General features: G+C 35.6%; 1 protein-coding gene across 1 annotated transcript; it reads right to left on the bottom strand.

The window, feature by feature from the left end:
- Positions 1–1,333: 1,333 nt before the first annotated feature.
- LOC119667512 (uncharacterized protein K02A2.6-like) lies at positions 1,334–3,248 on the bottom strand. The gene is made up of 2 exons (XM_038076812.1): positions 2,408–3,248; positions 1,334–2,331 (listed from the first exon to the last, which is right to left on the bottom strand). Exons 1-2 carry the CDS (start codon positions 3,246–3,248, stop codon positions 1,334–1,336), a joined length of 1,839 nt encoding a protein of 612 aa, XP_037932740.1.
- Positions 3,249–11,969: the final 8,721 nt, after the last annotated feature.

The raw sequence follows: 11,969 nt of genomic DNA, 5'->3' as shown, positions 1-11,969 counted from the left end.
CGATTTCACAAGCATCAAGCTCCGGAGAATTGTAGCACCACGGTTTCATTCGGTCTGACGCGAACGTAGAATTGAATTTCCTTTTAGCCAATTGGATACCTGGGATATCTTCTATTTGGTATCGGTCATTTCCAAGTACATTGACTACGATATATGGACCTCGATATTTCGGCTCCAATTTTCGTGACTCGCCTGTGGCTGACGGTTCGTTTTCAAGCACTACGAGATCACCAACATTGTACAGGAAAGGTTCGGCATGCTTTTCGTCGAAACGGTGCTTCCACTTTTCACGCTCCTCAGCAATATTCCTGACGGCTAGGTTTCGTTTCTCGTTGATTGTAATGGTTGATAATGGGTTTTCCGCGTCGGCATGGACGGCAGCTAACAATCGATTTTGGAGGATATCGCGCAGCTGGAAGTCGAACACTAGTTCGTTTGGGCTGAAACCAGAAGTTGCGTTTTTTTGTGAGTTCACTGCCCATTGTGAATTCCGTAAATTCAGATCCCAATTGTTTGGACCTTTGTTCGATGTTCGCAGATATGATAGGATTATCTGGTTAGCTCTCTCAACTTGTCCATTATCTCGCGGCGTTCGTACAGCTGTTTTGACATGTTGAATATTATTGTTGTCACAATACTCCTCAAATTGAGTGGATGTAAACGATGTACCCCTATCAGTAACAATCTTTGCAGGTAACCCGAAATAGCTGGACATCTCGTTTAAAACGGCGATTACAGGAGTTGTTTTTGTATTATGTACAGCTTTCACAATCAGAAATTTCGAGAAAGCATCTGAAATAGCCAAAACGTAGCTATTACCTCTTTTACTTTTAATGAAAGATCCGAGGTGATCGATGTGAATCAAACGGAAAGGTATCGGTTCAACGTCGTCATAGTGCAGAGTACCCTCGCGTTTACTTCCTCGTGATCCATCTTACAGCTTTTGGTGCAACAAATTGTAGACCTTCAGCGGTACGTCGATATAAGCGATGAAGTGAACATGAGCACTTCATGTTCAGCATTACTGTCGTACAGAGCTAGAACCGGACCGCTACATAGCATATTTATAAGTTTGTCAAATGCATTTTTCTACTCAACACCCCCTACGAACTCTTGTTCTGATTTTCGTAGCAACATCGCGATTGGTTTTGAGATGATTGAGTAATCCTGAACAAATTTGCGGAAAAATCCAGTCAAACCCAAGAAGCCTCGTACTTCTGTTACGTTGGTTGGCTGTTTAAAATTTTTAATTGCAGCTACTTTTTGATTACCTGGTGCTATTCCATTTTGATCAATAACGTGCCCTAGGTGTATTAGTTCCGTTTTAAGAAATTTACATTTGGACATCCTTAGCGTCAAATTGCTCTTTTAACAAACAGAGAAATTTTTCTAACCGTTCTATACCTTCTTCTATACTTTTACTGGGTATAATAACATCATCGAGATAAATTAGAACTTCACCACGGCCCATCGACGACGCAATCTTATCCATTGTCTCTTGAAAAACTCCAGGGGCGTTAACCATTCCAAATGGCATTCTGTTGTATTCGAAATGACCATCCGTAGTAACGAAAGCTGTATATTGTTTTGAGGACTCTTCAATTTCTATTTGGTGATATCCCATGCGAAGGTCAAGTGTCGTAAAGAATCTGTTACCTGAGAGCTGAGCAAACTGCTCCTCCATATTTGGCATAGGGTAAGGATTTTTAATAATGATTTTGTTTAATGCACGATAATCTACGCAGAGTCGATGCTCACCATTTTTCTTTTCTACCAGAACCACGGATGAGGCATACGGTGATGACGAAGGGCGTATGATGTCATTTTTAAGCAAATCAAGACCAATGTCCGAAACGATTTTGCGTTTGGCAAATGCTATCCGATATGGTTTTTCCCGAATAGGTACGTCAGTGCTGACTTTAAAACTCATTTTGTTGATAACACATTTGCCTAGTTCAGACATACTTTCTGCAAAAACGCCACGGTACGTTGAGAGTAGACCTTTAAGTTGTTTGCGTACATCCGACGGTATTTCTACCGATGTTTGCAGATCTTCTATATGGCATTTGTCTCCCTCTATGATAAGACGTTTACCTTCACGGCACAATACATCACGACCCAGCAAAATATTTTCGGGTATTTTTCCGTCATCCACGATCAACAAATCGGTTATAAATTCGTTATTATCAAAATCTACGACAGCATTTATTTTAGAGGTGCAGATAAATTTTCCATCGGCGAAACCACTCAAAGTTACAGAACAACGCAATATTTCATTTTTAAAATCTTTTGCAAATGTCTCACGAATTAGAGTGTATGCACTACCAGGATCTATAAATGATCGCGTCGGTTTTTGATTTACTTTTACAACTTTCGTCACGAGCTCATTTCTTTTTTTCGCAAGTACTTTCAATTTTGTTAACCGTTTGTTTATTCTCGGCATTGTTTTTCTTACTAGGACAATCGGTCTCCTTATGCGTAGTGCGATTGCATATTGAACAACGCTCTTTACGTTGTGGTTCAGGACACTTGTTTGAATAATGGCCTATTCTAGAGCAATTGAAACATTTGACTTTTCTAGTCGTCTCGCTTTCCTTATTTTGGAGTGTTTGTATCTTAGAATTGTCTCTAAGATCGTGATTAGTATTTACCGGGTATTTAGGTTTTGGTTTTTCGTTAAAGTTTTGAACATCATTATATACAGTATAAATATTTATATCACGTAAGAGTTCATTACAGAGAGTGTATTCATTCGAGATTTTCTGCTTTAAGCGTGGCTCATTGATGCCATTAATTATATACCGAGCAATTGCATTTTCGGGTACGTTTCCACGAGTACCTATAGATATCATTTTGTAGTAATATTCTTGCGGACTTTCATTAAATTGTCTCTTCGTTTGGGACATTTTGAAGTATACGTCTGCTATGTTTTCTGTAGAAGCAAAGTCTTTCAAAAATTTTGTAGCAAATTCCGTCCAAGAAAGAAACACGTCTTGTGAATTAACCCAATATTTTGTGTATCCTTGCAACTTTTGTTGCACTGCAAATACTAATGTTTGATCGTCCCAACGATATGTAGTTCGTAACATATCGTTCCGTTTTATGAACTGATTTGGCATAAGAGATTTGTCGCTTGACGGATTGAACTCAGGTAAAAGGGTTACAATCTCTCTAACGTTTCCATAAGGATTTTGCGCGTATGGTGGGTAATATGCAATATGACCTCCGTTCATATGTTCATGCCGCATATTACCTATATAACTCGTGCTTGGAACACTACCAACTGGCATGCACCCCAATGCTGCATACTGTGGTTTATATTATGCGCATTAACCGGAAATGTATTCATTCCCGATGATATTGGCATAAAATTATTTACAGACGTTGACATTATTGGCCTTTGCTCCTGCATATTGACATTAGGAATCGGCACTCCCATTGTCGTGACGTTGCTTACATTCAATTCTGCCTTAGATTTATTTTCATTCATATACACTGGAGAAGATATACTTTGTGGCTGGAAATTCTGCTGACTCGTTTGCAGTTCACGTAACGTTTTTTCCAAGAAATTAACTCTCTCCTTCATTGTATCATTGTGTGTTTGGAAAAAACATAAACGTGTTCCGAACACATTCTACACGAATGTGTTCGGAAATCGTTTTATTAAGGGTGACAATATTATTAACTACGGTTAATTACTTTTTGGGAAGTAGAAGTTCTAATAAGAGGTGCATCGTTTTCAAGAAAGAAGAATGTGTTCCTTTGCATTTGGAACTTTTTTGGAATGCATTCGAACGTCGTTGGGACGGTATTGACACTGGCCTCAAATGGTTCATTTTGGTCAAAAATCGAAAATGAAAAGAGAATGGTTTATTCTTGCATACAAAATTTTGCTGGTGGATTTATAATAAATCCACCCAACCTCATGCAACAATGTTTGATCGAATCACAACTGGTATGATGTTCAGTTCATACTCATTGCAACCCACAATTGTTTTTGCACGCATGTTTCTTTTGGATTTTTGGTTTTATTTGTATATTTCATTAATATACGAAGTGAATATTAAAAAAATCCCTGAAACAATTTTAGCACATACATCTTCTTATCTTCTTAAAGAAAATAATAATAATAGAAAATATTATTTTTTTATTGCAAAATGCACAACAAAAATCACTATGTATGTGCAAATGTGATATTGGAGAAATTAAGTCTGCAGTATATGAATATGTATGTTTTTATTGCACATTTGTGCATATATTTTACCTCAAAAGGAACTACTTCCTAATAGTTTGAATTTTTGGTGACTTTTTGTAATTATTTAAAAAAAATTATTTTAAATAAGACGTGTCTTGTGAAGTCTGTTACAATTCTTAAAACCAAAAAAATATTGAAAGTTTATATAAACATTATACAGTTTTTTGGCATCCATATACATTTATATTAGACATTTAAAATTTATTCATACTTAGTTTGATTTGTTCAAAAAGTCATCTCATCTGCTGGGTCATTCCCTTCAATATTGCTATGTCCAAGTATTCGAAATGTACTATGTCCAACAAAAAGAAACCTTATGATGTTTGATGCTCATCAGTGAATAGCGACATTTTAATACTATCTTGGAATTTAGATTCAATTGCTTTCAGTGCGGCCTATCTGCAAAAATCGTGATATTCGAAGGACGACCTCTTTTTCGATAGCATATATCTCGTTGTGAAGGACGCTGTAAGTAGCAGGGATTCGGTAGCACTGTCTTATCTGCATATCTTTCGAGAAGATACCTGCTCACGTACCGCCTTCCATCTTTAAGCCATCTGCGTAGATAGTAACTGTAGAGTTACCGGTCACAGATCCAATCTCCGAGCTATCTCTGGTTAGATAAAGAGTGGGAACCCACTAATGAAGTAATTTTCCTCAAAGAACCTTATTAATTTCGTGACCGAAGAGATAACAAATTTTTTTGATCGTTTTTGCCTATCTAATAGTTTTATCAGTTTCGATCCTTCGCCATGGATGGAGACGCAAGATTATAGAGATGCACTTGAATTCTGTGCCAGATTTCATATGATAAATGATTGAGTAGAAAGAGAAATTAGGCTTATGATGGATTATAATTCGATTTTGACAAAATATGAAGAGGAAAAACAATATGTTCTGCAAGTAGTCGAACATTATCATAAAAATTGTCCTTCACATAGTCAGATTTATGTTATAAAACATAATAAACACAATATATTAATTACTGAAAAAAGGGTTTTCTTGAAATTATAATTTTTTATAAATAATGAACTAAATCGTAGCATAAACCTATTACGTAATTGTGCATGCCAGCTAAAAGGTATGAAATAGAAAACAGAGCACAGTCGCTCAACTAATTATTGTGTTTTGCGCATAATTTTTAACCGATTTTACTCATCAATATCTTATTAAAAAGATATTTTAATTATCTATCAAATGATAGATAAAACAAGTAACAAAGATAAAAAATGACTTTGAATTGAAAAATTTCTGTTTTCTGTACTGAAAACCCAACTTTGCTCGAGTGGCGCAACGTCATTTTTAATCCTATTGCTCCTAAACTTTGGGAATATCATTTTTTTGGTCAATGGCATATTTCTAGGGGGTGCGCTCATTCAAAACTTCATTTTTAATTTTCCCCTTTATAACGTGAGCCACCCTAGTGTTACACCTTAGATTTGAAAGACGAAGCTTGGACAATATCTACTGCCTGGAAACAACAGTTTAACGTCTGAATTTGGTAACTTCCATTTCTTTAATTTTAAAGCTTTCCCAGACTGGTCGTTTATTTATTCCTGCAGTTCCGGATCTCTTACTTGGTCAATAGCAATTCTTTCTACTTCGCTTGTTTCACACTAGAATGGATTCAGCGCCAGTTATGTGACGCATATCGGTAAAATACTGGCTCACAAATTCAAGTTGTTTTGCTTGTCTAGGAGATGCGTTTTCACTGGCCTGCTGAAGGGCATATGCGAGTGGTTTATGGTCAGTGAATATAGTAAACTCGCGACCGTCTAACACATATCGGAAATATTCGGTGGCTTGATAAATCGCTGTCAACTCTCGATCGTAAGCAACTTTTTTGAGTAGAACGCTAATGGCTGATGCAGTTTATCCACTACGTGCTGGAGGACGTCGCCAACTGCATCTCCTGAGGCATCTGTCGTAAGCGTAAATTGTGCTTCTGGCGCTATAAAGTTAAGAAAAGTGGCCTGTGCTAGTTCATTTTTATACCGCTGGAATGTCACTATGTCATCAGACAACCAGGCGATTGCTGATTTTTCATTTTTGCAGTTCCCAGGCATTAGTAAAACAAACGTTGATGACTATGTACGCAGCTCGCAAGAATTGACGATAAAAACTTATTATCCCTTGAAACGGCATAATAGGTATATCCCTTTTTGGTATAGGGAGCTCACGTACCCCCTGTACTTTAGTTTCTAGATGGCGAAACCTATTGGCGTCGATTACATGATCCAGAAACTCAATATTACCTCGCTTAAAACCGTACTTCTTCGGCTGTACCGATAGATCCGCTCCCATATCGATGAGAAATCGATGATGTCGACGTTGCCGGATCTTGTATAAAGAATCAAGCTATAATAGTGCTGTCCTATAATCAGCTCGACGTCGATTGAGACGAGCTTAGTTTTTTGCCTTTGCGTTTGTTATATAGATACTTGGCTGTCGGCACTTGCGCTCCAAATCTGCTATGAAACCAGCACCAATCGGATTGACTTGAAGTTTGTGGGTGAGTGCGGCTCCCCCTGCCTGATAATTGATGAGTTCTCGATAAATCTACCAGGTCAACGATCGATGCCTGCAAGATAGCACATACTTGTGGTGGCAGACGCTATAGCCATAAAGACTTTAGGAAATCAATACTATCTCTAGCTCTTGACAATTTTGTCAGCTCGTTAAATCGTTGCGAGGAAATAAGTTGATGAATAGGAAATAAGACGATGTTTAGCTACATTTTTTTAGGAAGTTTTATTAGAAATTAACCTAATCCTAATACCTATTTAATTTTGTAGGACTAAATAACTTATTCTAACTATCCCAAATATTTACAAAAAAAAAAAGCACATATAATGATGATGATATAATGATGATAATAGTTATACATTATTTAATAATATTAATAAATAACTAAAAATTATATATAACTATAAATTATAATAAATAATAACAGTTGATCGCATCAAAAATGCCTAGTCATTGTCTCCAGTGAGCCGAGTGTATAGAAAGCCTCTTTCATTCATTTTATCTTTTTTGTTTTTTGCAGGTGTTTCAGAATCTTTTGACGTAGATATTGGAGCTACCGATAGACGTGGAAATGATATTGGATCTACCGATAAACGTGGAGATGTGCATGACGACAGCTATGATGCATCCTTTGATGACGGCCCCTGATCTAATTAATAAACACATTCATTATTTTGAAGAATTTAAACAAATTTGTGAAAACTCACCTGCAATACTTTCAAACACTAATTTTGTAGTGTTATGTATGGACAAATTGTCTAGAAATCTCTTTAATATATGGAAGTAGTTCTAGTCGAATGGCGCCCCTCCTGAAACTCCGACACACTATTGTTCTTTCCTGATTTAAAATAAACAAACAAGCAAATTGAAGTGATTAACAGCAACTTTATAAAAATAAATTGAAATCTTTTTTTATTATATGAAAGTACGTAACATAATAAAAAACAAAACAGTTTCAATACACAAATTATTATTGAATTTTTAATTTCATTTATGAAATACTTTTCTTTACGTTTGTGTAAAGTTGTAGAGCTTTGTTTGCACTTCTAAGGAAGTGGCACGAAACCTCTATTGTGAAGATCGGGCGCCCCGTAATTGTGGAAGTCTTTCCTCCCATAATTTTACGCACTTTCCACCTACACGTTTCTGCGTCTCTTCATTTTAATGTTTAAAAATACTATTTGAATTAATTAAATCTAAAATCAATTATTTAAATATGTATTGCATATTTAAGTTATGAAAAAATTTTTTATTAAATCCTAGTACGTACTTCTTTTTGCTACTAACATGAAATAAACAAATTTCACGTAATAATATGTCATACTAAAAAATTAAATATATAATTGATATATTAAATTATTTATATACATTTTTTATAATTCAATGAATAAAAACAGATTTTATTTAATACTTACTATCTCAGTGTGCTTGTTTACAGGTCAGCTGTTGTTTGTTCACATTTTATATTTAAAATATATGACACATACTTCAAATTTTGGTCATTTCCTTTGTTGAAAATTTATTTTTAAGAGTTGCATTCGATATTTTTGGTCTAAAATGAACCGATTGATTGTAAATGGGCTCATTTATATGAAAGCTCTTGGTATGATAAATCATGCTCATTAGTGATTATAATGCGCAAAACTGCCTAATTTGGCGTTTCCACTGGCCGAAAATGGCTCATTTTGAATTAGCCATTTAAAAGTGGCTCATTTCTTTTCATTTCAAACAGCTGATTTTTCAACTTGCCTATTGATTTGATTTTTGGCCTGCACCAAAAAAATGTTGCATGAAGGTTAAATATGCCTTCAAACCTTAAAATATAGACTTAAAACATATTGTCAAAGACGGCTTTTATTTTGTATATTTACATTTTTACTTTGTAACGACACAGATTTTTCCGTTTCGTTATTTTCTTTGCCGGGGTAACCTCAGCCTCTTCTAGGAGTCGTTACAATAAATTTATATTTACAAGAACCGGACTTCTCAAATAAAAGATTGTGATTATAGTTTTCAGAACAATTTATTTATAAAAAAAAATCAATAATATATATAAAAAGAAAGAAATTAAATGCAATAATTATTATTAGTATGACTGGGATGGCACATCAATGGCAATTGATTCTTTGAAACTCTCAAGGGGATTACTTCCAATGACTACTTCGGTGATATTCCAAAAGGTCTTTTCTGGTCTTGTAGTTGGCTTCTATGTTCACCTGTTTGAAAAGAATATTAAGGAATATACGCTTTATTTATTTAATATATATATAATGGTATCTAAGCTCGCTGACTTAAAACCGCCTTACGCTCGTAAACTATTATATATAGACTTTGTACTAGGTTATACACATGACTTAACACCGCCTTTGTGTCAGATAATATTTTATTTTTTTATTTTATTAGTTGACATATAATGCCACTCAGTGATCATACAAGACTCACTCCCCTTACCAAAAATGCGTCGTCTTTTATACAGATCAGACGAGCTTTTTGTGTAGCGCACATACAATTGTTTTCTGCTGTTTTGTGGAGTTTTGTTTATTTTCCCGTTTGTATGTCTTGCTTTCATACTGTTCTTCAAGTTGTGCGCTCAACAGATCTTGTCTATCTCTTTGCGGCGAATTTCTATTGACGTTTCTGACGTTTGTTTATGTTTTGATTTTATAATTTTCGCAATTTTTCTCGTGGTGTTTCTTTTTGATATTTATAAAATTTGTGAATAATTTCTCATAATTAATAATTTAATAATAACAATTCGGATTAGAATGTGTGGCAGTACATTAGCAGGTATGTATTTATATTTTAACTGAATACTTTTATATTTAAATTTATCTTTCCCTAGTTCCACGCGTTGCAGTAGTGTGCAGTGTGGGCAGCTGTTGTTTGAGTTTTGTGCAAATGCAAATTAAAAGAAAGTATGTATCAGATTTCGAATAAAATACATTTTTTTTAATTTTATTCATATATTTCAGACTTCTACTTCTTTTTTTTTATTACAATTTGTTACAATTCATTTTGTACTACAATTCATTGGAATAAACAACGATGTGTGTATTTATGTAGGGCAAAATTTACTTATGTAAATTTAGTCCTTACAACTTTTAATTAGAGAAGAACACGCGTTGTTATGCTTTCTTAAAAACTCATTAGCACACTGAACTTATATGGCGTTTACATTGGCCGAAAATGGCTCATTTTGAATGAGCCATTTGAAAGTGTTTACATTCGTTCTAATTCATTTGTTCTCATTTCAACAGCTGATTTTTCAACTTGCATGTTGATTTGATTTTTGGCCTGTGCCAAAAAAATGTTGCATGAAGGTTAAATATGCCTTCAAACCTTACATTAGAAACTTAAAACATATTTTTAACTTCGATTAATTACTTTTTGGGAAGTAAAAGTTCTAAAAAGCAGTGCATCGTTTTCAAGAAAATGCAACCACCAAACATTTGTTTACCTTTTTTTGTAAATATGTTAAAAACAGCTTTCTCAAACTGTCAAAATGCCATGAAGAGCTTTCATTTAGGGTATGTTCAATGGAATCCTTTGCATTTGGAACGTATGTGGAATGCATTCGAACGTCATTCATACAGAATGTGAGAAAATTGCTCATTTTTGTGCTTGAAATTTTATATGCAAGAATGAGCCATTCGATACTCATTTTCGATTTTTGACCAAAATGAGCCATTTTCGGCCAATGTAAACGCCGTATTAGGTGCGACTCAACTGTCATGTTTGACATGTAAAGGTGTTTGGAAAAAATATAAACGTGTTCCGAACACATTCTACACGAATGTGTTCGGAAATCATTTTATTAAGGGTGACAATTCGGCCAATCCTGCTATAAATCGTCCTCGATTTCACAAGCATCAAGCTCCGGAGAATTGTAGCACCACGGTTTCATTCGGTCTGACGCGAACGTAGAATTGAATTTCCTTTTAGCCAATTGGATACCTGGGATATCTTCTATTTGGTATCGGTCATTTCCAAGTACATTGACTACGATATATGGACCTCGATATTTCGGCTCCAATTTTCGTGACTCGCCTGTGGCTGACGGTTCGTTTTCAAGCACTACGAGATCACCAACATTGTACAGGAAAGGTTCGGCATGCTTTTCGTCGAAACGGTGCTTCCACTTTTCACGCTCCTCAGCAATATTCCTGACGGCTAGGTTTCGTTTCTCGTTGATTGTAATGGTTGATAATGGGTTTTCCGCGTCGGCATGGACGGCAGCTAACAATCGATTTTGGAGGATATCGCGCAGCTGGAAGTCGAACACTAGTTCGTTTGGGCTGAAACCAGAAGTTGCGTTTTTTTGTGAGTTCACTGCCCATTGTGAATTCCGTAAATTCAGATCCCAATTGTTTGGACCTTTGTTCGATGTTCGCAGATATGATAGGATTATCTGGTTAGCTCTCTCAACTTGTCCATTATCTCGCGGCGTTCGTACAGCTGTTTTGACATGTTGAATATTATTGTTGTCACAATACTCCTCAAATTGAGTGGATGTAAACGATGTACCCCTATCAGTAACAATCTTTGCAGGTAACCCGAAATAGCTGGACATCTCGTTTAAAACGGCGATTACAGGAGTTGTTTTTGTATTATGTACAGCTTTCACAATCAGAAATTTCGAGAAAGCATCTGAAATAGCCAAAACGTAGCTATTACCTCTTTTACTTTTAATGAAAGATCCGAGGTGATCGATGTGAATCAAACGGAAAGGTATCGGTTCAACGTCGTCATAGTGCAGAGTACCCTCGCGTTTACTTCCTCGTGATCCATCTTACAGCTTTTGGTGCAACAAATTGTAGACCTTCAGCGGTACGTCGATATAAGCGATGAAGTGAACATGAGCACTTCATGTTCAGCATTACTGTCGTACAGAGCTAGAACCGGACCGCTACATAGCATATTTATAAGTTTGTCAAATGCATTTTTCTACTCAACACCCCCTACGAACTCTTGTTCTGATTTTCGTAGCAACATCGCGATTGGTTTTGAGATGATTGAGTAATCCTGAACAAATTTGCGGAAAAATCCAGTCAAACCCAAGAAGCCTCGTACTTCTGTTACGTTGGTTGGCTGTTTAAAATTTTTAATTGCAGCTACTTTTTGATTACCTGGTGCTATTCCATTTTGATCAATAACGTGCCCTAGGTGTATTAGTTCCGTTTTAAGAAAT

This window comes from Teleopsis dalmanni, chromosome 1 (assembly GCF_002237135.1).
Source record: "Teleopsis dalmanni isolate 2A chromosome 1, ASM223713v2, whole genome shotgun sequence".
Taxonomy (NCBI): Eukaryota; Metazoa; Arthropoda; class Insecta; order Diptera; family Diopsidae; genus Teleopsis; species Teleopsis dalmanni.
This window is presented reverse-complemented; position numbering and strand designations above follow the sequence as displayed.